Source organism: Conger conger, chromosome 1, assembly GCF_963514075.1.
Source record: "Conger conger chromosome 1, fConCon1.1, whole genome shotgun sequence".
Classification (NCBI taxonomy): Eukaryota; Metazoa; Chordata; class Actinopteri; order Anguilliformes; family Congridae; genus Conger; species Conger conger.
In genome coordinates this window covers 20,748,636-20,774,481 of record NC_083760.1, presented here as the reverse complement: position 1 = coordinate 20,774,481, position 25,846 = coordinate 20,748,636, and the positions used below count along the sequence as shown (strand labels likewise).

Below are 25,846 nucleotides of genomic sequence, written 5' to 3'. Positions count from 1 at the left end.
TAATTGCACATTCTGTTCCATGTTTCACAGGTGAGAGGGGATGTTTTGGATCATGTGCAATTCCTTCCTTTCTCCACACTATCCTCTTTCCATCACTTTGCTACAGGTTAATACTAATCTCATCTGTCCATATTTCATCCGCTTAACCAACCTGGCCTTTCCGTCCTTGAGGTAGTCATCTCTTTATGGTAGTCTGAAACATCTATACATCATGGAGTGTTGTTTTTCTGTTCGACAGTTGAAAAGGGGGTCTTCTTCACAATTGAAAGCATTTTTTGGTCATCGACTACAGGGGTCTCGCAGGGTCGACCGGGTTGTTTGTGATTGCTGAACTCATAGCGCGGTGTTGCTTCTAACAATGTACAAAATGGTTGATTTTAGCAAATTAATGTTTCAGCTATGTCTCTGGTCGATTCATTCTGATTTTAGACAGCTGGCCAAGAAACAGTTGATCAGCCAATTGTTCAATGACTTTTGCTACCATAAAAAGGGCTCCTATGTGGAATCCTCAATATACACGTAAACACTCTCAAAGTAAAGCTGACAGTTTGCACTGTAACATTCACGGTTCCAAAGACAGAGTCAAAACAAAACAGTGTGTGTAACTTAAACGCCTCAATGACCAATAAAGCTGGATTGAGTTTGTATAGCAACCAAATCCGGGCATTTCAATGTTCCTAGATACCAGTTTGATGTATATCGGGACCGGCTGAAACTAAATATCAACAAAGCAGGTTCTCTGAAAAGGTGCGTATCTTTTAACACTGGTTAACGTTACTTTATCTTTACACCAATAGTTTAACGTTAATGCCTCTTGGCAAACGACCAGAGAACGTTTTTACGGTTGCAACATTCTCGTTCTCTTCACTGTGTAAACGGAACACGCTGATGTAATGTAGCTAGCAAGCTAGCTAAAAACGAAACTTGTTATATTGCCATCAGCTCGCTATGTGGATAATACAAAGTAACCAAGAAAACAGTATCCATATCAAGCCAGATTACGTAGCAACAATAAGCGATGCTGCTTGCGAACTAAGTTGGCTATCTAGCCTAGCCTAACCTTACCTACCTGTAGCCTACAGGTAAATTAAAGTTAGCAGACATACTTTGTAACAATGACAATCTGTCTCAGCTCACGCACAGATATATAAACACACCAATTATAAACATAAGCTGCCAAAAAAGGATGCGTGTTCCGTAACACCAATATGTTTTTTTTTTTAATGTAGATTTCAATGGACATCACGAAGGGCAGTCTCGATAGTATCTCGCGTCCTGCATCCAGCGAGCGTTCTCGCCCCGGGAGCCGAGTCTCAAGTGTATCGCTGTTAGAAAGGAGGGTCAATCACGCCATCAATGGCTCTTTGGTTGTCCTAAACCCAGATATCCCAGAAACACAGGTAACGTGTTGTAGTTAGTTTTAATGACCATGCTTCATTAATGTCCCATCAAAAACGAGACATGAATTAGCTACAATATTCCATTGATGGTGTTTGGTCTAGATTCGTTTTGGAAGTTACATTAAACGTGTTTATATACTTAGATAAAGTGATGTTTTTTACTAATAAAATGTTCACGTACCAAGTATAACAGAAAGTACTAATTTTACCCATATTTTAAAAATTAACTGTTTCATATAGGACCGGATGGGTACACCAGAAAATAGCTGTTTCTCAAAGTCTTCTGAAGACCTGCTTGACAGCATATTGGATTTCGAACTCACTGAAGCGACCACTGCCCAAGCAGAGGACGTTGTGGAGTCAACTCTACCTGACAACACCTCCCTTTATACTGGTGGGTTGACCATTATAGTTTATAATACACCTGTACAGTCTTGACCTGATCTGTCAGCCTAACCGATTTAGATGGCAATAAGGAATCCCGTTACTTATAATGCATATTCAAGTTCAACACTGTCCTTTGTTTATTATATCTTGAACCTGGATTCAATGCTACATTTTTGTTGATGCATGTCACTCTTCTGTAATTCCCTTTTGCAAAAGAATCTGATGAGGATACTGAAGATCCAGAGGTTAAGAAAGCCATCCATAAAATGAGGAAGTTGGACAAAATATTGGCTCTGAGGATCTCTAAGGAAATGGAAATCAAGAAGCAAGGAAGGGAACTCCAACAAAAAATATGGGAAGAATTACTGGTGAGAACAATTTTCATGATGATTGTAGATAGGCTATATATGGAGTGCTCAAGGGGTGGACAATTAAACCCTTACAAATATGATTAGAATGTTCTTAACTGAACATTGTAATGCTGATGCAAAAATCACTACTGGTAATTATGGAGTTCTAGAGCACTGACTCAGAATGTTGAAAAAACATTCTGAAAAGCCTCCCCTTCAAAGGATTAAGAGCACTTTCACTTGCAGGAGCTGAAGCCTAAAGAAGCACCAGAACGCCCTGAGGAAGCTGAAAATACAAGGCTGTTTTTGGCTCTGTCCTCCAGCAGTAAGTGCTTTCATCAGAATACAGGCCTGTTTGTGAGAGTGTGCAGTATTTCCATTGGAAGAAGAACTCATCAGTCAGTAAAACTTTCATGTAACCACTTTTGTGCTTGTAATTTATGTCATGTCCAAACTTTAAATGGGAATCAGTCCAATATCATATCTTTAATAAAATGACTGCGCTTTCCTCATGCCTGCTGGGCTTCTATAGGTGTTTGATTTCCTGCCTCCACACTTGTGAAAAAACATACCTCCTTTTTTCATTAATAGATTACTAATTCCTTCTAGTTAGATTTAAACTGGGTCTCTTAGTACTGAAAACGGTGCTCTATTAAGCTTCCAGGTCCTTCCCCTTTCCCCATATAGTCTGGATTTGTGCAGAGCTTTTAGGTGTCTTTGTTCTCTTTAGCATTTCCCTCCAGTGGGGAGGTGGATTATCATCCAGTGTTCGACACCCAGGTTCCAGACGATCAGTGTGACTGGGATGCCAATTGCAGGAGGGACAGTAAGTAAAGCACATGTATAGCACAATGGAGTATCCTCCCCTGTAATATCAACATGTCCACTACATACACCATCAACTGAGCCATTGTGGCCAATCCCTGAATAGGTTAAATATATGGGATGAAAATAACTCAGTATAATTTAACTAGGCAAGAGTTCAGCACTGAGGGCAAGTGTGAATTCAATAGGCCGTTGTTTCATAATAGTTCTTCTCGGAGGTACAGTATGAGTAAGTGTGTTACATAAATCCACATCAGATTTGTGAATTATGTTCTAAAATTGACATCACCAGAGCTCAGGGTGCGCTAAAGCAGTGCTTGGATATAAATGCTTAATACAGCTGTTGAAATGTCTTTCAGAAGTTGCTTCATTACAATTCTTTGGCAACAAAGACATATCTGAGAATGCTCAATTCCAGCTAATCCACTAGCCTGAATGAACTGTTTAATTAATTTGATTGCGGTGTAAGGTGTTTTGGTCTCAAATGCCTTTGAAGCGATCTTATGCTGTTTTTAGGATCTTGCACTAGATGGCGACAGATATCTGTGTATGAAACCAAATGTCTCTTGAAAACGGTATTTTTTCAAACTACTGTGCTGGGAACTGTTGGATGTTAACGTTAATCTTTTATGGGCACATGCCTTTTGTTGTTTAATTTTCTATTCTACATAGAAGTTGATGCAAACTATATTTGTATCTTTGAATGGACCTATTCAAATCAAACTGAATTTATTATACATCCAAATCTATCTAATGTCAGGTTAGGTACTTTACAGTCATTGTTCTACTTTTATCAAATGAAATAAGTGTATTCCTGTTAGAATTTTTTTTACTTCTAGCATACACAATAGCAACAGCAGTAACAAACATTTACCCAAAAACAAAGCTGACAGAACGGCTGACAATCACGGGCTGTGAAAATCACACATCGTGTGTTATTTGTGGCTTTACCAAACTCAAAGAGATGGCCAACTTCCAGTCCATTGTGTTTATGTACATATGTTTTTCGCAAGGTGGGCGTGACTGGTTTTCAGGTGAATCGGACCACAGCGAAGCGGCAGATTCCCCCAAAGTGGCTCACGAGGCGAGGGTGGCAGATCAGGCAGAGGGCAGACAATGCCGGGTTGGTGGAGGCAAGAAGAAACAAGACTTTGTGAAGAAAAACATTGAGGTATGCCAGGCACCGCCACGCACTCTCCGCAGAAACACAGCAGCTGACGCAAATCTACACGTCTAACAGCGATAAGCCATTTATTTTCAACCGTATAAATCATCCTGGGGTTGAAGTTAAAAGTACCTCCTCAGTTCAGAAAAGCATGATAGAACAGAGCGTTGGTGCAATTAGCCAGTGGCACCGGCGTGATGCGACTGTGTGGAAAATGGCAGCTGGCGAGGGATGCCGGGAGCCAGGTGCTGATGACGGACGCGGAGAAGGCGAGGCTGGAGGAGCTCCTGCGGGATCTGGACGGCGGGGATGAGGAGGAGCAGGTACGTTCTGACGCGGGCCAGGGCCGGGTCTCATATTTGGGTTCCTGTAGGACCTTCAGACATTCCACCTGGGAGAGTTCATCTGAGAGTCAAAAGGCACTGCTTGGCAGCACTCGCTCCATGGAAATGTGATTTGTCAAGTGGTAAACATTCTTCACTGATAAATGATAAATTCTACCTCTGTAGGTAAAAAGGAAAAGGCACAAGGGTCTGAATGGAGGTGTAGCATGTCTGTAACCTACATGAACATACTGAATTCAGCCTTTAGAATGGCAGTCCTGGACAGCATGCAAAACCAATAGTAAAAGCCAAGTTCATACTGGAGGAAAGGCTATAACGCTTTTCCTGCTCTCAAAAAAAGGAATCCTTGGATTTATTTAAAAAAAAAAGAAAAAAAGAAAAGGGCTGTGGTTGCACACAATGTTCTTAAGTGTATGTAACTTCAACTGATGAAGTACTTGGTACAACTGCTTAATCAGTTGAAGTCCTACATACTTAATACTGTGTGCAACCACTGTCCTTACGTTGATTAAGTAATAATTTGCCAGTGTGCTTGCTCATCAAGCAACAGGTTATCTGGTCATTGGCTTGGTGCAGTTCTTCCTTTTATAACCTCATTATCTGAGTTACTTGTTTCCTTGTCTTGGGGTGCATCCCAATACTGAAAGAATGTATCCTCTTTCCTCCACTCGTCTCCTCTCCTCATACTTCCAGAGATGGTAGTGGAGGAAAGGAGGATTCATTATTTTTGAGCATTGGTACGCACCCCCTGTATTGCAACCTTCAGGCACCAAGATCGGAGCGAGGTACTCTGCAGAAACAGGAAGTTACCAACAACTTGACCTTATTTTGCTGTCATTTATTCAGTTTCTTCATTGATATCAATATATAGGTTTCCATCTGGGAAAATGGCTGGGAAAAAAACAAAACAATTCCACAGAATAATGTTCTGTAGGCTTTGTAGTCTTGTGTTCATTCATTTTGACTCCAAATTAACGCTCTGATTGTTGATACAGTCACACGTGATTTTTATTTACAGCCTGCTGTAAGGCACAATGTCACTCTCAGGACCAAAACCTATGAAGCCACACGAAAGCAGGGCAAAGATCAAACCCAGAACGAAGTGTGAATCTAAGTCATGTCTTCACATCACTGGACTGATCACCTCTTCACAGGGGAGTAAGCCTCAGGGTGGCCATTTTAAAACTATTATTAACCAGACGTCAAGCACCATTTACAGTTTATGGGGTTTCTTGCAATTTCTCGAATATGACAGAAATGCGTGACGTTTGTCATAAATTTTGTGTGAAGAATGTGTCTGGTTAAGGTCAGCAGGTTAAACAGAAAGCACGTTATTTACTCCCTGTTTCAATCACAATGACTACATGATATTTCATTTTCAAACCTTTTTTTTCCCCTTGGCGTCCATATGTTGAATTCTCTAAAGTGGAGTTTTCGTCAATAATACGTATTCCTGTTCCTCTTGGCTAGGAAATTTGACTAGAATTCATGGTTGGGTCCAATAAACAGATTTGCATGAAAGTAAATTGACTAACCGGATAGAGAAGATGAGAAATATGAAAACTGTTTATTGGTGTATGTTATTCTACCTGATGGATAGATTCTATCTGATCTAGCTGATCTACATGATGAGAATTTTGAAAATGGCATACTATGTGGTCAATATATATTTGTATATAGCTAATTTTGGCTTATATACTGTATTCATGTCTGTGTGACTGTAGAAGTTCCTGGATATGCAGAGAACCACAACATTTTCTGCACTCTACATATTTATCAACTACAATGTAATATGAACAATATTGCTCAAAATACAGATGCACTGTACACAGAAAAACATGTTCATTCATTGACTTGATTCAGAAAAAAGTAAACATGCCATACAAAACAGCAGCACTTAAAAAGGGGAGGGACTGGTTGTCCCTCAAAAATCTCTTCCCTTTGATTTGCTCTTTAACTAGAATTTATGCTTTAGTTGAGCCCCATAGCCTCCTTTGAGTGCCTCTTTCACTACAATTTATGCTTTGGTTTTAAGCCCCATAGCCTAGAAAATGGCATTTTGAGTTTGTGCTACTGCATTTGCTGCTGCTTTGACCAGTCCACAGCCGGAGTAAACAACTGGCCTAATCCCATTGCTTTTGGGCTTATGTCAGCCACGATTCCTCAGAGATTCACCTCTGTTTCCGCAAGTAGCTTTTAGCACACAGAATAAACATTAGCTGATGTGAACAGCCATGCAGACGTTTAGGCCAAATCTGCTAGTAATAAACATTTAAGAGCCTCAATGGAGACCTCTCAGGTAGTGTATCCTTGTTGGAAATTCTATCAATTTTTGGGCTGTTCATTGTGCCTGTTCAGATATAGGGCTGATTCCTGGTACCAGGAAGTGGGACACGGCTGGTCTTGCTTTGGCTGGAACCCAGCCACAGGAAGTGCTGTGGGTTGACACAATTGTCTGTAACATTGTCCAGAGAGGGAGGGTTTTTATTTAGCACATAATTCCCTGCTTCCTTGATAAACCAATCCCTCTGACTGATGAGACGCCTTATAAACATAGTTGGGGAAGAACTACGTTATCATTATAAACATTATCATTGGAAAGTCCAACTTGTGAGGGAAAAGCAACATGGGGGATAAAAGGCAAAAAAGATACATCTCTTCAATTTGGAAAAGGGAAACCTCAGAATTTCCATTTGATTGTCTAATCCGTACCTATAATTGGGTTGCGGGTGTTTGTCAGACGTTGCATTTTTGGAATTTTGTGTTCCCCTGAATGGAGTTCTTCAGTATTCCTTAAGTAGATTTATGCGATCTACTTCTGTTTCCTGAAGGCTGGATTTACTTTAAACCCTTACATGTAAGAGTAATGCCCTTGGTGATTTTACACATCTGGCAAGAGCAGGGAATCAGTAGTCCTGTTTTCCTCAGTCAAAGCCATTGGGAGCTTTGTTTTGGACCCACTTTTGCTATGCATCGGGTGAAATAAACCGTGGACATTTGTCCCTGACACCTTTATAGATTTCTGAGGTCTGCAGTTGCTTTCCTAAGCTAGTACACAGTGTTTCTTGAGCATAATTCAAGGTAACATTGCTTCATAGTCCACAGTGTTGAGGGAATGGAATGTTTAAATTGTTCAAAATTTTAGTTCAAAAGTTTTAGTATGGAATTACCCCAAAGACTATAATCCACGTGGCTTTTCTTTTCTTTCTTGTTTTTTTCACTTAAGTCCAATTTTCACTTCACTCAGTTACTGATGTGTACTGCAAAAGCTGTAATTGCTTTCTCACATGCCCGTCATGAGAAAACATGCTCCCTCCAGGAGTTTGGCACTGTTCTGCATGTTTGTTATTCAACACACTTTCAGGCAAAAACCATTAACATTAACTTCAAAGGAGTTATGTTTTGTTACATAGCCTACAGTTGCACGCAAGACAGGTGAGGTCATTTTGAGATGAAATGATGTCAAAGTGTTTATTTTGTTTTGTTATTCCTGCAGGGTGTGCGTAAGCAAGGTGGGTTTGTGGGTAGGGATAATTGGTCAGTACCGTAGGACAGGAGAATAGGTATTGAGTATACAGTACTGGATACTGGATTTTTTCATGGTCATTCGGTTTTTTTCTTATGTAAAGGAATGTGAATAAGTAGTTCTTCATATAAACTGTCTTTTTGAATATGGACTTTTCCCTGCGTTACTCCAACTTTTATAACTGGAATCATTTTGTCGACAGTCTACGGGCCCATATGTGAATCCTCCTATGTGGGCAGGAGTTCCCGCAAAAAGATTCCTTGCAAGAAATCCAAAAATGCCGTTTCAGTCAGCAGTTATCTAGTTCATCTACCAGGGTCATTCCAGTACATGACGAAGGGTTTGATAAAACTATTGCTTAATGGGACCATGCTGTGTTCAGATGTCTTTCTCTGTCCGTTACCATATGCCGAATAAGAGGATTTTTAGATGGCCTTTCATGACTTGCGCCTCTCAGTTGATCTATTGAGATGTTTATTTGACCTCTTTTTCTCAATGACGCTTTATCCTAATGGCCAGAGTAGCAGTGGCAGCTGAAACTGATTTTCCGGGCAGATGTGACAGGGCTCTGCTCTGTTAGCGCGCGGATGTTATACGAACCTCTCTCATACGCTAACGGTTAGCGTCACTGGAGCTACGTTGCTTCTCTTGAAGGTGTTGCCAAAGTTTTGAAGTCTGGGAGTGAAATTTCTTCAAAAAAAATGTTTATCCTTCTTTGAGAAAAGTGCAGCGATTGTGCCGTGAACTCGCACGTGGTCGGGGCTGTGAGAGGGTTAGCGAAGGTTTCCTGTTATTGTCAGGTCTGCTGATAGGAATGGCTGCTGGACAGCCAGCTCCTCTTTGATGTCTCCTGGACAGACTGAGGAGGTATGAGACTGAGGAGTCTACGTGAGTGTCCATCCAGGCAGGGAAGCTAGACGCTTTCTGAAAGACCCGTAATCAACTGCAGACTGCACTTTAACACTATAACCACACTTATTATGACTACCTTTCTGTCATTCTTGCCTATATATTAGTTCATGAATCCAGTACAAATAAATTGTATTTAAATTAAAACTAAGGAATGTAATTAACTACACATTTGTGGATTTGATTTGTAGAACATTCTTTCTATTCAGCCAAGAGGGTTATTCACTGTGCAGTGATGTCTCCTTCAGACGCCATTGTCGACTTCGATTCATCCTCTCCACTCATTTACGGCGTCAGTGATCACTAAATGCATTGGAAATATCAATGGTTACGACATCTGTGATGATCTGGCACTGATGAACAAGCAGCAGGATTTATTGCTGGTTGCTTTCGAGAAGTTGGAATGGAGGCTCTTAGTTCCGTTCACTAACCTCAGTATGCAGTTTGATCGTAATTGGATAAATTTGAGCGTGTATACATACAGTACGTCACTGCGCTAGAAACACTAGAATAACAGTAGTAGAAAATGAATTTGATGTAATGGTATTTGTAAGGTTATAGTGGTAGTGGTTAACTAGCTGCCGTAATGTTTATATATATATATATATATATATATATATATATATATATATGAATGACTGAGCTCAGGCTCAGACACCCAATGCTCAGACAGATAGCCACCTGGCCATTGCAGTGGGTACCTAGCTGCTCAGCTAAAAGGCATACAGAGGCTGGGACCGCAATGCAAGTGCCTTTTCATCCCCACCAGGAGCTCTGTTTGCGCCGCATTCTTGCCTTTGTGGGAAGTGGTTGCATTAGTCTTTTAGATCCTGACATCTCTGTGTCTCTAGGTCTCATCACTTCCACTTTGATCTCGTCCCATTGTTGCACGAGCGGCGATGTCTGAACAGATGGACGCGGTAAGAAAAACTAGACAGAAATCCAGGCTGAAAGGCCTCTTTGAGTTTGCAAGTGGGGGCTCGGTGCGTGCCAGGGACGAATTTAACCTTCCGCTATTGAGAACCCATGGGCTGTGTGTTGCGGCTTTCAGCTGTTTTTGTCTTGGCCAATAAAGCGGGATATACTGCTGTTCAGTCACAGTGTAGACGACCAAACGTAAATCTGTACACCGGTGACTGTGTGTGAGTGACCCAGAGTTCAGGAAGGTATTGCACAAGAGATACTATTTTTGCCTTTCTGTTATATATGAGTGAAAGGTTTCACAAGATGTTATCTGCTCCGTAGAATGCCTTTTGAAAGATTGATTTCTCATGAGTTCGTACTCAGCATCAACTGATTTTTTAGATATTAGTTGCTTGCTTACTCACTCGATCATTGTCAAATGACGTTATATTAGAAGATATTGGTAATTAATTTGACTCTACCCCCATCTGCTGGTTAAAGGATAGTGTAGCACTTCAAAGCATAATTACAGGCTTTTTTTAATTCATGTCCTGAATCTCTGATCCATATAATTTATGGTAAGGCTTTAAATAAAAACAAGCTTCAGACCAAAGCCAATGGGCCTTCCAGCCCAGTAGAACTGGAATCTTCTATTGCTTCTATTGTAGGGTGTTTATGGACATACGTGTAAGAACAGACTCAAAAAGAAAAAAAAGAAAAGAAATGGCAAATTACAAACAAATCCAACTTGCTGTATGTACAAATGCTTGGTTTTATGTGCATTCTCGGCTATATTGATTCATTTAGAAAAAGCGTTGATTGACAACAGATCTTGTAGAGGCGTTTGGTGGAGAGCGGGTGATTCAGGGCTCTGTTTTTCTGTTTAAAACTGGCACTAGTATGTCTCCTGAGATCACCGGCAAAAAAACCCCCCAGAAAACCTGGAGCTTTCAGCAGCCACAGAAGTCACAGGAATGGTTGCTGGTCTTTATGGGCCGGCAAGCTGACAAACCTCACCTCACCGTCGAGTTCAGGCAGAGTGATCTCACCGGCCACCCGCTGCTTTATAAGACACCGTGTTGGGCTGACGAGATATTTATTTGTTTTGAAGGAGGGAGAGAGGCATCTCTGTTGGGAGCATTTCATTGCTAGATGTTTTGACATTTTGGGAGAGACTTGGCGGGGTCTGCACCACACAGTCCCCTTTCCAAAAACAAATACCAGGTGAAAGAAAAACGATGGTCTTGGAATATCTTGCAAAGGGAGCGTGTATTGTGTAACAGTAGTTTTATCCCATTATTTATCAAATAATACCCCAGGGTTGAATTTTTACAAACTGTGTCATGGCTAATTTAAAAGTCATATTTAAAAAAATACTGAAATGATATACTTCAGTCCAGTGAACCTTTCAGAGCTTTGGCAACACTTGTGCACAGATCTCTTGCCCTCTCCAAATTTTTATTAATCCTAACAGGTGTTAAGCCATTTGAGGAAAGCGAATAAAATTCCTTTTAGACTTGTGTACCTAATTACTTACAAATGTGTTGGAAATTATATTGGGTGAAGGTCCTATAAAGCTGTGTTTTAAGGCCATTGGCAAGTTATTCGAATTGGAATACAATTTCTTTGTATACTGCTAGTAGAAAGCAACACGGAAAGGGGTAGAAGTACTAGCCTTACCGTTCCTTCTTTTTAGGAAGACCCCTATCTGTCGGCTGTGCTGACATCTACAGGAGAGGGCTACGCCCCTGAGCCCGCTGAACTGGACCAGCTCCTTCATATTGACTCCAGACTGCAGCTTCTTCTTCCTGTGGAGGACTTCCTGTCTCTGCGCAGCCAATACCGTGCCCACAGCTTGCCTGAGGTATGTACTGTACCGTTCTGCACTCGAAGTACTGGCAGTGCTAGGATCACAAAGGTCCTATTAAATCCAGAACACACCCACAGCAGGTCAGGGTCATTAAGCATCATTTCAGTGGACAACTCAGTAGGCTGTCTCCATTGAGGAGTCATAAATAGTCTTCCTGGTTTCCGTCTAGAACCTCTCAACGGGTCCAGACTGCTATTTACCATTAAGGGCCTGCTCTGTTTGTGTTTTGGTGTGCCTGCATTGTAACTGAAGGGTTGAGTCACTGTTTCCAAACAGGCTTTCTCCCATGCTGCCCAATCACACAGTAGCTATCGCCTTGAGAGCTGCTCGTAAAACGTCCAGACGCTTGTATTGCACACTTTCTCTTTTATTGCTTTAAGCATTAGGGGTGCGTTACGTAACATAATCACCTCCTCTTCAACAATGAGCTTTTTCTAGTAAAATGGGGTTCTAATTGTACTTGGACATCCTGAACATCCTTCTATTTTTATGCCTGGTAACATCAGGTCATCAAGTTTAAGTTGGTCGACTTGCCTGGAGTTTTGCATTTATACCTCTGCCAAAAGTTTGTGGAGGCTCTTGGTAGAGGATAACATGTGCATGCAGACAAATCAGTTTTTTGTACTATTTCTTCTTCTTCAAAAAAGATTTTCTGTTTCTCTCAACACAAAATGACAAAAGGTACACACAGGCTGCGCAACCTCCATCAGTTTGCGCAACCTCCATCAGTTTGGGCAAGCTCCAAAAAACATACATTACATTACATTACATTATTTTGAGTTATACTGGACCATAGTCTGGGTCAATACTTGATTCTGATGACTCATAATGGCTGAAAGGTGTTCATTACGTAAGGGATACTCCACTCTGAGGCGGTCAGCTACTGTGGAATAATGACTGACGTGGAGGCGAAGAACCTCTGGGGGTTGCCTACGTGGAGGCCTTTATTTCAAGATAGCTGACCGCCTCAGAGTGGATTATCCCACTTATTACATGTCAAATTACCTTACGAAAGAAATTGACCAGTAATTTGACATAATATTGTTTTAAAGTGAGTGTATTAGTTCAAATAAATGTAGGTTAATATGAAACAAATTTTCCATTGAGTTTCCTGAGAATATAGGCCAATTCGGGGATACGGGATATGGAGTACCATTACGACAGTAGTTAACTGTAGGCTGTTTAACTGTAGATATTTCAGGCTATACTTCTGGTTCACTGTCACTGTTCTGGGTACGTTTGGCTATAACTTCCACAACCCATACAGACATTCATTTCCTCACCGGCATCTGTTAAAACGGTCTCTGATTCAGCATCACTCACTTTGCGGTCAGTTTTCGCTTTGTCTTCCTTGTATGATAACTTTATATGTTGCTAGCTTCCCTTTTGCAATATTGATATTGAAATTATATCGGTACTTATAGCGGCACTTATTTCTGCAGAGTGATAGAAATATTTTCATAAGTGAAAGCTGTGCGTTACACATAGCAGCGATCATTATACGTTAATATTTCACCAAAATGCCTGAGGTGACCAATCAGAATTGAGCATTCAACAAAGACATTGATACAATGGTTGAATACTCAATTCTGATTGGTTGGGAGGGGTGTGTTACTTTTCCATAATGACCTGGCTATGAAGTAGCGCCATCAATCGCTTAATTGCAGTTCTAGATTAATGTGCATAAACAAAAAACAAACATGGGAAATTATAGAATTATTTTGTCTAAAATTGTTTGCAAACCAACTGTTACATTATCATACTTGCAACATGATCTTAAGGGATGTTGCAGTAACTGCCAACTCATATTCAGCTTGTTGTCCATGAATGACTGGAGAGTAGCCTGATTTCGTGTTGCCAATGGTCCCGTAAAATATGAAATTGAATAAGACGCATTCTCTAGCTTACTTGTTTGGACGGGGTTGGTTCCATAACTTATCTATGAGAATGATTACCTACGTTTATATTTTTGCCCCTATTTTGAATATAATTCAATAGCAAATAATAAGCATGCTGTGGGACCATTTTGACCTGAAACCAAATTCTTCAAGTCTTAATGTTAGCTAAGTAATGTGGGTGGCAGCAAACCTAGCATAAATGTTGTTAATTTAACACAATTAAGGGACTAGAAAGACGCATCCGTTGCTATAGAATGTGAGCTGATAGCATGTTCTCCTCCAAAATGTCTTCTGCCAGCCACTGCCTCATTTAACTTTGCTCTGCATAGTCATTGTCTCAGAGGAGTTCAGTTTGTGTACAGCAGACGGTATCACAGCCAGTACAGTCCAGCCATCCCAAAATTACTGGCTCAAATTTGTTTCAATATTTCAGCTACTTTTTAAAAGTTACTGCGTATTCCAGGAATTTTAGCCTATAACAGTGAAAAACAGCCCTTGAAATCTCACAGTTGTCCAAAAGAACTGATATTCACCCCACTGTTTTCCAGGATTTCAGTCTGATTGCCTTCTGAGGGGTCTGGATATGATTTTTTTGAATTCCCACTGAAAAAAGTCCATTGTCGCGCACTGTGTGGCAGCTTGTTTGTGAGTGATGCTTACAAAATATAGACTGACTTGATTTAATTATTGAACTGAACCAAATACCAAATGGCTAATTCACCTGTTTGAAAAATTATAACTTCTGGTGCAATCCAGGCTCCCCTTATATTAGTCTAGTTATCCTAGACCTGTCTGGTACTGTACTGTGTGTTTCCTGGTTGCTGTCCTCTCTGCGACCACCTGAGAAAATGAGACAAATGACAAATTAATTAGTTCGCTGCTCTCTGTTCTATTGTTGTTGATCGGTATTTTGATTGTTTTGCTTGGTTTATATCAAGCCTATTTGGTGCTGGATATGCAGTGGTAGCCAAAGGAGGACACTACAAATAACTGATTACATATGCAATAACGTTAGCTAGCCACCCCAAGGACTTTCTAAATTAAAGACGAGGATCTCATATGTAGAAGCACATATGTACTTCCGGGTCATTGTCATTTCCTGGGGAACAGTATGGACAACTACTTGTATTTTACTTTGAACTTGGCTTTAAATATAAAGGTATTAGCTATAATTGGGAACTGATACAATAATGTATAATTGATTGAATCTTGCAGCACACAGTAGCTGACATCTTGCTTTTATAAACCAGTGTGTTTATTAAATACTCAGGGGTGAACATTTACAATTTTTGGTTCTTGCTTCCTGGACTAGTGAAGTTAAGATTCCTTCTGCCTGCACCTCTCATACATAATTTTTTGTCATGATATAGGTGTAATGGCACGTGTAGCCACATTATTTCAGTTAAAACTGAATGAACCTGCACAGTAAAAACATTTATCATAATTATCAATAATTAATTGACAAGAAAACTGCACCATGCCAGAATACATGTGTCAGAATACATTGGAACAAGGTGTCTGAATTGCAGTATTATAAAATCATTAAAGGAGAACAAGGACATCTTGTTCATGGCTCCATGCTTCATAGATGCTTTATGTGCTTTGTATTGCAACAGATTGTTCTGTAGCCATCTGGTCATTTATTTGCTCATTAAAACCCGCTGTGGAACTTGGAAATTGTTTCTGAGGCTGCTTGTTTACAGCTCCATACAAAAATTCTCCTTCATCTCAGTTCATTTCTCCAAGATGTGGTTGAGGGGAACATGTGGGTTGACAGGCTGTGAACTCTGGCAGTCTGGCCCTCCCTGTCAGATTGATGTGTTTGCTATGGCAATCTACCTACAATTTTCATTGATTCATTATTGGATCTGAATTGCTTTAATGCACACACTGCAATCAGAAAAGGGACAAAAGAGTAAATGCACGCTGAGGCCCACCATTGTGTCTCACTGTTAATGAATTTCCAGCCCATGAGAAAAATCTGTGTTTTTCCAAGACAGTATCTTCAACATGTTGAATGTGACAGTTTGAAATTGTTTATCCTGATTTCAAGCATATACCTCCTTTGTGATCTGTAACTTTTTGTGCAAATGCTGCTTTATTAACTTCCTGATGCAGCATAATACATTTTCTTACGGAGCCCCTAAAGGAACATGGGTGTAATTAAAATACTTCTGCAAGCTCTTGCCAAACTTTGCAGGATCTCGCAAAACTAGTAGCACATATGTACTTCCGGGTCATTGTCACAATCTCATTTACTCAACAGTATGGACAGCTACCCGTATTTTACTTTGAACTTGGCTTTAAATATAACGGTGTTAGCAAGCTAGACTATTGTGAATAGGCTATATAGGCTATATCATACACTCTGTTAGTCCTCTGACACACACAGAAATAAACAAATACATAATATGCATGTATTTACTCCTGTGTATGTATTAGCTTGCAAGAGAGCTAGACTCTTGTTAATTCATACCTACAGTGTGCTCCATAATATCTGGTACAAAGACCCGCCTCTGGTTTGCTGCAATTTTATATTTGGAATCACACAATTAACATGTGATTGAAGTGCAGATTTTATTAAAGGGTATTTTTTATACAGTTTGGTTTCACCATGTAGAAATTACAACAGTGTTTATTCAGTCCCCCTGTTTCAAGGCACCATAATATTTGGGACACATGGCTTCACAGGTGTTTGGAATTGCTCTGGTGCGTTTAATTGCCTTCTTAATACAGGTATGAGAGAGCTCTCAGCACCTAGCCTTTCCTCTAGTCTTTCAATCATAATTAATAGCTATTACTGCTTTACCAGAATGGGGACCAAAGTTGTGCCAGTTAAAGTCAAATTAGCCATTATGAGACTGAGAAACAAGAATAAACTGTTTGGAACATAATTAAGACGCAAAGGGACTGGCAAGCCAAGGTAGACCTCCACAGCTGATGACAGAAGAATTCTCTCCATAATAAAGAAAAATCCCCAAACACTTGCCTGAGAGATCAGAAACACTCTTCAGGAGTCTGTTGTGGATTTGTCAATGATCACTGTCTGCAGAAGACCTCATGAACAGAAATACAGTGGCACTGCAAGATGCAAACCACTGTTTGTAGCCACAAAAACAGGATGGCCAGGTTACAGTTTGCCAAGAAATACTCAAAAGAGCAACCACATTTGTGGAAAAAAGGTCTTGTGGACAGATGAGATTAGTGAGGCCACTCCAAAAGCAGCCATGCAAGCCCAAGCCATGACACTTCCTCCACCGTGCTTCACAGATGAGCATGTATGTTTTGGATCATGAGCAGATCCCTTCTTTCTCCACACATTGGCCTTTCCATCACTTTGGTAGAGGTTAATCTTGGTCTCATCAGTTCAAAACTTTGTTCCAGAACTTGTGTGGGTCATCTCTGTGCTTCATCTGTGCAAATGTCTGTCATCTCTGTGCAAATTGTAATCTCACCATCAGATTCTTACTACTGATGAGTGGTTTGCATCATGTGGTATATATGTGGTTTATATTACTGCTCTCCAAGTCTTCATATGGTTGCTTGAGATCAATCTTCTCCCCTGCCCTGTGTGGACGTTTTGTGGTTTCTCTTCATAGCTCTCACAATGTTTCTGTGATCAATTGCTTGGTCGACCTGTTCAGTGTCTGTTGCTCACTATGTCAGCATTTATTTTCATTTTCTTTTTTAGAACATTCCAAGTTATTGTACAAGCTATCCTCAATACTTGTGAAATTGCTCTGATCAATTTGCCCTCTTTTCTAAGCTTCAAAATGCCTTGCTTTTCTCCCAAAGACAGCTCTCTGCTCTTCATGTCTGGTCTTCATAGGCAAAGCCCAAGGCTAAAACCAAGAGTAGACATCCAGAACGTTTTATTGTTTAACCCATCTATCTATCAGGACACATCTGGGAAACAAGAAACACCTGTCAGTCACATGTTCCAATACTTTTGCTCACCTAAAAATTAGGTGGTCTGTTACAAAAGTTGATATGTTCTAAGTTGTTGTAAAAATGCCAGGAAATAAAACTGAAATTTGGATCTGTCATCTCATGTACATATGTTGACCTCAAACTCAAACTCAAAACCAAAAACAAAGGGATTGACCTTGTTCCAATACGTTTGGAGGGGACTGTATATATTTTATTTTATTTTAATTGAATGTCCTTTATGTTAAGATAATTACTTCATAGAATTCAGGGAAACTAAAACTACCGGCCTGTCTCTCTCCTTCCCTTTCTCGCTAAAACTCTGGAACGGGCGGTCTGCTCCCAACTGTCCACTTATCTTCTCCAGAACAATCTCCATGACCCCAACCAGTCTGGCTTCAAGAGTGGCCACTCCACTGAAACCGCCCTGCTCGCGGTCACTGAGGCACTCCACTCTGCTAAAGCAAAATCCCTCTCCTCTGTACTTATCTTCCTCAACCTGTCGGCCGCCTTCGATACAGTCAACCATGAGATTCTGCTCTCATCGCTGTCTGGGATGGGTGTCACAGGGTCTGCACTCGCTTGGTTTTCCTCCTACCTCTCTGGTCGCTCCTACCAGGTGACTTGGAGCGGCTCAGTCTCCGACCCTCAGTCCCGCAGGGCTCGGTTCTTGGGCCTCTCCTCTTCTCGCTATACACCATGTCTCTTGGTTCTGTTATCTCTTCCCATGGCTTTTCTTATCATTCCTACGCTGATGACACCCAACTCTTCATTTCCTTCCCCACCGACACCCAAGTCACCACACGGATCTCTGCCTGCTTGGCTGATATCTCTGCGTGGATGACTTCCCACCACCTGAAGCTCAACCTTGCCAAAACTGAGCTTCTCTACATCCCTGCTAAGTCCTCTCCGTCAATCGACCTCTCATTGACTGTTGAGGACTTTGTAGTTTCCTCCTCCCGTACGGCAAAGAATCTTGGGGTGACTCTTGATAACTGCCTCACCCTGGCTCCACAAGTATCCTCCACTGCCAGAACCTGCAGGTTCTTTCTGTATAATATACGCCGTATCCGTCATCTCCTGACTGAGAAAGCCACCCAGCTCCTAGTCCAGGCGCTCGTCATTTCCCGCCTGGATTACTGCAACTCCCTCCTAGCCGGTCTCCCAGCGTGTGCCATCAAGCCCCTCCAGCTGGTCCAGAATGCTGCAGCCCGCCTGATCACCAGTCAGCCCAGGTCGGCTCATGTCACCCCGCTTCTCATTGGCCTCCACTGGCTTCCTATTGCCGCACGCATCCGTTTCAAGGTCCTAGTGTTGACCAGCTGGACCACTCCGGTCTGCCAGCTCTGGTCGCCTTATGGTTCCCTCTCTACGTGCACCTGGCCGTCGAGCTGCACGTTCACGCCTGTTTTCCGTTCTGGTTCCTCAGTGGTGGAATGACTTGCCTACCATTGTCAGAACAGCAGAATCCCTCCCCCTATTCCGACGCAGACTCAAAACCCACCTTTTCAAACTCTACCTTAGTCCTCCCTCCTGATTTCCCCTGCCCCTCCTTTCTGATATCCCTATCCTTGTCTAACCCCCCCCCCCCCCCCCAAAAAAATAAAAAAAATAAAAATAAAATTTAAAATATAAATATGCACTTATGATGACAACTATGTTCAGAACAGCATTTCATGTGTATTTTGCTAGTTTCTGGATGTGATGCTTTGACTTATGGTAGAACCTATGCACTTGTAAATCGCTTTGGATTAAAAGTGTCTGCCAAATGACTAAAATGTAAATGTAAATGTAAAACTGATGTCCTTTTTTGAGGACGCAAGGTCTCAGGAGGTTAAAATTAAACTCTAATGTGTACGATTATGTTAGTAGCCTCTGATATGTATTCAGAATTTAGAATTCCCCCTTTTTTCTTGAAAATAAATGTTTGTATGTTGCGGGAGCTTTTTCAAGGCTATGCAACCAGACCTATAGAAGCATAATCACCTGGCATTGTTTCTCCATAGCAGGCCATCAATACAAAGCTAAACATCTGTGATAAAATAGTTGAAGCTTCATTTTTGGAATAGATCAGGTCTAGATTTAATCGACCCTATAAATATCACTCCTTAACATTTCAAAAGTACCAGGAAATCCTCCAAAATGTATTTGCCAGTAGATATTTGCAGGCATTCCAGTCAGATAATGTATCCAAGCTTGTTCAAAGAAAATGTCTGTATAAGTACCTAAAAATGGTGACATGATTGGTTCTGTCATTTAGCTGTGTAATGTGTACTATACAATTCTGTTTAAGAAAATTTTAATCATGACTTGATCGGGTGAAAATATCTGTGTTAGTGGCAAACTGAAAGCTTACAGACTACTGTCTGTTTAGGGGTCAAATTAGCAAGAAACTAGTGTTTATTTAGGGAGTTAAGAAAATACCACCGCCTTTGGAAGGAGGGAGGTAAAGCTTTAAGGCTGAGTGCTCTGATGCCAGTATAAACAGTTTTCAAAGGTAGTCAAATTTTTTCACTTTGTGTATCTGGCTGCAAATTGCACTCAGGAGGGCTGTACATTTAGAATTGTGTGATAATTTTGGCGGGGCTGCTGGTCAAAAAAACAAAAAACAAAAAAAAAAAAAAAAAATCAAACTGTTAAAAACTCAGTTGGCTCATGCAGAGCAGCACATTAACTCCTTGGCACTGAGACATCCAAATGAACTTCTGCCCACTTTTAAATGGCTCTTTTGTGGATGGGCAAAGGGCTATTTTTAATTCATGGAAATTATGTATGACTGGAAAAGTTGAGCAAAAACAATGGTGAACTGGTATAAAATACTGGTATAAAATACTGGAACCATTTAATGCAAGTCACCTGAAATAGTTCAGAAATCCAATAGTTCTGGATATCATGAAATCTGAAGGATATTGTTTGTTTCTGATGACCTGCAAAATGTTTGGTGCAGGGGCATCAACAGATTAATGGTTTAAAGCAAGAAAATGCACTCGAGTTATCTCCAAAACAGCTTGTCCAGTGATGAAAACATACACTAAAAATAAAATAAACTCCAGAAAGTGAACTTTCCCTTTAAATCTCTTTCAGCTTCCTTTGTCTCAAAAAGGAATTTCAGTTGTGGACACTGAATAGATGAGGAGGATATTTTACAAAAATATTTGATGGATGAACTGTGTGCTTTGGGCACCTTAGCGACCATAAAAACACAATGCTTTTAGCTCACGTGGAACAGGAATGGCCCAAAGAAAATATCCTTATCCTGCAATGCAAGCAAATACTTGATTCAGTAACTCCACAGTTTATTTTGAACTAGAAGTGGTACAGTGCATAGCAGGGATGGAGGACATATAGAAGTTTACCTTAAAATGGTCCTTCTCTTTCTTGCTCTCTGTACCTCTGTCTACATATCTCTGTCATTCTTATAGTGTAGCTGTCTTTCATTCTTTTAAACATTCCTTATAATGTTTAGAAGCAGAAATGCAGGATATGATATGGTCCAGGTATGTTTTGGCTTTGAGGAATCAGCAGGGCTGTTTAGAAGCACTGGAAGGCAGGGCTTCAACTTAAGGTCAGACAGATCACCAAATAGCCATCAATTCTGTGCCGCACAGACAGTAATAAATTGTGTTTTTTCCCCTCCTCCTGCCCAGCTTAAATAAAAACACATTTCATACCGACTTCGAACACGCTAAGCATTTGGCTACACCGTTAGTAAATCCATTTCATAACCAACCATTCATTTCTCTTCACCTCTGGCAAATTCATGAGTGGCTGTAAAAGTAAATATTCTTTTTTTGTGGTTTTTCTCGCAGTAGCATGTGCCAGTTAAACGCTTAATTAAAACCACTCAGGAGATGCAATGACACAGCTGTTCATGTGTACGGAGGATCTTCATTTTGCCAAGCAGAGATAGTAGCATTTCAAAGGTGTTTGGAGGCAATGATTGCCATGAATGTGCTGACTTTCTACCCTTCACCTCTCACCCTCTCACCTTTATGGGCTTTCAGTGAAAAGGTCTAGGTCTCCATCATACAAGAGTGGATTTACAGCACAGAACTCCACCCTTCTTTTCATCACTGTTGTGGTGAGTCTTAAGGTTCCGTGACCCCAGGGATGTGGGATTAGCGGTAGATGCACCCCCAGCACAGCCCACGAATGCGTTCTTTAAGACTCCATTAGGGAGTCAGAGCCTCAGGTCATGGATCTTGAATACCGACATTCTGTATGTCACACTGCAAGCATCCAGCAGATGTTTAAAGCTGGTTGTAGCATACTATTTATTCGGAGAATTGCCTATACTAACAGGCGCAGTGAAGTCACTTTCTGTGACCAGTCATGTTTAATATGGAAACCTCTATGTTATTGCATATGTAACATAAATAGCAATTTTTTTCCCAACGAATGCCGAAAAGGGGGGAACGTGGTGTAAACGTGAGGCTTTGAGTCCAACAGACTTGTTTTTTTTTTTTCAGCCGCACGTGTGGCCAGACCTCGAATGAAATTTGCAGAGGAAATTTCTCCGTCCAACTGCGGTAACAACACATTCCTCCCCACCATTCCCAGCAGGATGTTATTTGGCAGGGTGGTTTTCCAGTCTATTATATTCATTCTCTGGGAAGCTTGTCCTGCCCTTACGGAAAGTCTCCCCCCCTCCCGTCAGACCCTGAGCGTAATTACAAGGTCCTTGTGCTGGTGGATGACGGCCAGCAGCAGAAGTGACAGGACCTTTTGCATGTCGCTTCGAGGCCTGAGGAAGTGCTCGGAGAGATGGGGATTCCCTTTGGACAAGCCGGAGTGGATCAGGGTGCCCGGAGGGGATCCTACATGAAGGGAAAATACCTAAATACCCAGAAATTATCTAAAGCCAAGCACCGCCTGGGATTAGGTGGCCAGTGTGGACGTTATCCACTCTGAACAGGGAACAGATGCGCAGACTGCTGCTATGTTGATGCCCAGTGATCCGTTTCAGATGTCTGCTTTGCCCATGTCATTTTCACTGCTGCGCTTGGTAGCTCTCGGCTAATGCTAACGCTAATGCTTATGGATCCCCTGTTACCTAGGTATGCAAAGGTATAATGAACAACATGAGCTTTTGATTTTCACACATCTAATCATCAGACAGTGAAGTCATAAAAACATCCGTGGAGAAAGATGTCGTGCCACCTTGCATGTTTGCTTGGGGCCAGAGGAGATGGACGACTGAGAGATTTTAATGCATGAGAGTATTTTTTTTACGATGGTTGTGAGGTTTCATGTTTTCAATACCTGACCCCCGGAGCGAACTTTCTTTTGATGATAGAATACTAATTTAGTGCCATTTCCTGCATTTTACAAGACCTACCACTACACAAGTTCTTTTCAAGTCGGTAAAGCCAGCAAGATTCTTTGGGGGTGGTCTTGCATATTTCTTGCTGTCTTGTTGGACACTTTCTTCAGTAAACCGGAGGAAGGCCTCTCCCAAAGCTGTGTTCCTTACATGCTCATGCTTAGAATATCCATTTGTTTTTGTCTTCTTTGGTACGTTTATGATTACATAAACCAGAGGTATGTAAAGTTGGGTGGATTGATTGTAGTGATTAAATGAATTATTGATGGATTAAAAGGCGCAGTTAATGAAACGTGTAGATCATAATATCACCACACCAGGCCAGGTATTAACCAATATGGAAAGTCACCTATCATTTTAGGGTGTTGATGTTTAGAAAATGGAGGGCTTTATGTAATTGAAGCTGGCTTCATATTTTATCTTCCTTTCTCTGCTTTGAAAAGCCTTTGGACTGAATTCTTTAACTTGGTTCACACATTGTGCTTTCTCTGACTGCTTTGGGAGGGCTGTATCAGCTTAATCTGATACATAATACATATGACTTGACTTGACTGTTTAATTATTACTGTGTTCTGTAACATCTGTTAATTAGTCATGCTCAGTTGCTTGGAGGACTTTGTTAGATGTGCTTTTTGGCAAATTGGATTGATTCAGCAAGTATGCCGTTGGATAAATGGATATCTTAATTAGTTTAATCTTTATTATAAGCAGTGAGCAAATATTACAGTTCACTCTTATCCAACATGCAGTTTGTCAGCTGTTTTATACTTGTGCTATTGGTGAAACATTCTTGAATGTTTGTATTTCTTCTCTTTTTGAAACCTTCCCATTCAAGTGATTTATTGTTGATTATTTTGTAGAAACATGTTTTCCTATTCATTCTTTTTTATTGAAATACCTGCAGAAAATGTTCAACGGTTTGGCCTGTTTTTATAAAAACAACTTTGAGAAGTTACCCACCAGCATGTTTTTGATAAAAAATGTGAAGTATTAATGTGCAGGCTGCTCATCCCAGTATCATAAAAAGTATGACTCAGAAGATCAGTCTCTTTGATGTAGCCCTCAGGAACAGGTTTAATATCATGTTTTCAATTTATGTTGTCCAGTAACCTTCTTATCTTTGTGTGATCACATTTTAATGTAGTGAGATGACATTTTGTACAGTATATGGCTCTAGTGCCTGCAAAATGCTCAGTCTGAAAACTTATATCATATGAAAGGACATCTGCTGCTTGTTTAGTTTTGGAATGTAATTTGAGTATTGATTCTCTATCCATCGATCTCCTGTTGATATCACTTTGTGATATCTCTTCTGTGATATGAAACTGTGATACGCTTATTCCAGTGCATAATGGAAACCGAAATCTCCCAGACAAAAGCAGTTAAAAGAAATGGCATTTTGCAAGAGATGTTGGAGATGAGGTGCAGTATTGGGGAAAAAAAAAAAAGAGTGAGAGAGACAGAGAGAAAAGGCTGATGTTTCCGACACTGCAGCCAGACGGGTGCACGGGCCTGGCGCAGGCAGAGGAAGCCTGTCGAGAGCTGGCACTGACCTCATCTCCCTCCCGACTAAAAACAGTGGACCTCTGCTCCGATGGTAAACCACGCACGTGGGAAAGCAGGAGTGCCGCATGCACCGCCCCGCCGTTAAACCCGAGGGTGGGGAGATGCCGTCATACTGAGAGCGCTCGGCGGCATCTGGTGTTGGGTGGCGCTGCTTTGCAGACGCAATTACAGAGGTTGCCCTCATGGTCCGCTGGCAGGGAAAAAATATCTTTTGTGGTGAAGTGCTCTGTAGTGGCTGATTCTCCATTCATTAAGTCACACGGGAGTTTCCTGTCGATGTCCGTCTACAGTCTCCAAGGGTTGACCTTCTCACGTGAGTGAGTGCCTGCAATTGGCGGAGCCGCAAGATTGCTGGCTCAGGGAAAGCCATTTATAAGCGACTAGGATGAGTGGGGTTTCTTTCTTTGAAAAAGACTTCTTACTCATAATGTAATTATAAGCCCTGAATTTTACAGGTGGATTTTCTTTTTTTATTTAGATCATAAATGACTTTAGCAAAGCTTTCATTATGCCACCGATTTCTATACCACAGCGTATTAACTGTGAAAAATTAAGGTGTACAGAAGTTTTAAGCACTCTGTTTGCCATTTAAAACCACAGATTAACGTCAGCAAAATGAAACTAATACCTTGAACTATCCCCTTTAAAAATGTGAAAGTACTCTGCAAACCCGGTATACAGAATGCTGGTTGCTGTGTGACCCAAAGGCATCAACACTCCACCCCACCTTTAGGTTAACTTTAGATTAATTGTTTTGACTGAACTCCAGGGTACCCAAATATAAACAGCACTCCCAGAGTGCGTGTGTACACTCTTGCATGTTTATTGCTGTTTTTATTATTGTTGGTTGTTTCCTATTTTTGCAGCGAGGCTGTGATGTGCCTGGGTTGCGCTGTGCTGGTGCAGTGGAAACACAGTGGGCCACACCACAAGGCAGCACACAGCGGCCCAGCTCTGATGAGTCAGAACCGGGCTCAGCAGGCGTCGCTCTACCCTGCAGAAGCCAGCCTTGTTTCATATTCACCTTTAAAACGTGCTGAACTTAAACGTACGCCGTCGTACGTTTGTCATGTGAAGACTCGCCTGTTCAGAGTGCACCTATGTCAGTCATTTGTGGTTCCATTTTCAGTCTACAGTAAGGAAACACTTTGTTTTTCCAGAATGGCCTTGCTAATGTTCGGTCTAGTAGTAAAACCACAGAAAAGGTAAATTTTTAGATAATTGAAGATTACCTCCTTGTTTATCTCGCTGCTTGCTGTGTTGCTGTAACAGTTATGCATCAACTGGTCAATCTTTTTGACCAGTGTTTTCTCCTCATGCTGATGGCAGACTAAAGTTTATTATTATGGTGACTAAAGTTGAAATTAATTTCATTATTTGCTTAAGACTGAAATTAATTTTGACTTCTTGGTTTCATCCTGTCCAGCATGAAACATTCAGTGTTTTTTCTTTG

At 41.0% G+C, this 25,846-nt stretch overlaps 1 protein-coding gene across 1 annotated transcript in view; it reads left to right on the top strand.

Moving 5' to 3' along the window:
- The first annotated feature begins 530 nt into the window (after nucleotides 1–530).
- Nucleotides 531–25,846, top strand: part of fsip1 (fibrous sheath interacting protein 1) — a 68,336-nt gene continuing 43,020 nt past the window's right edge. Inside the window, exons 1-9 of the mRNA XM_061263136.1 lie at nucleotides 531–747; nucleotides 1,230–1,400; nucleotides 1,641–1,794; nucleotides 2,004–2,155; nucleotides 2,384–2,462; nucleotides 2,868–2,963; nucleotides 3,976–4,133; nucleotides 4,349–4,450; nucleotides 11,506–11,673. Coding sequence (XP_061119120.1) covers nucleotides 1,236–1,400; nucleotides 1,641–1,794; nucleotides 2,004–2,155; nucleotides 2,384–2,462; nucleotides 2,868–2,963; nucleotides 3,976–4,133; nucleotides 4,349–4,450; nucleotides 11,506–11,673 — 1,074 coding nt within the window. The 5' untranslated portion in view covers nucleotides 531–747; nucleotides 1,230–1,235. The remainder of the gene's footprint in view (nucleotides 748–1,229; nucleotides 1,401–1,640; nucleotides 1,795–2,003; nucleotides 2,156–2,383; nucleotides 2,463–2,867; nucleotides 2,964–3,975; nucleotides 4,134–4,348; nucleotides 4,451–11,505; nucleotides 11,674–25,846) is intronic.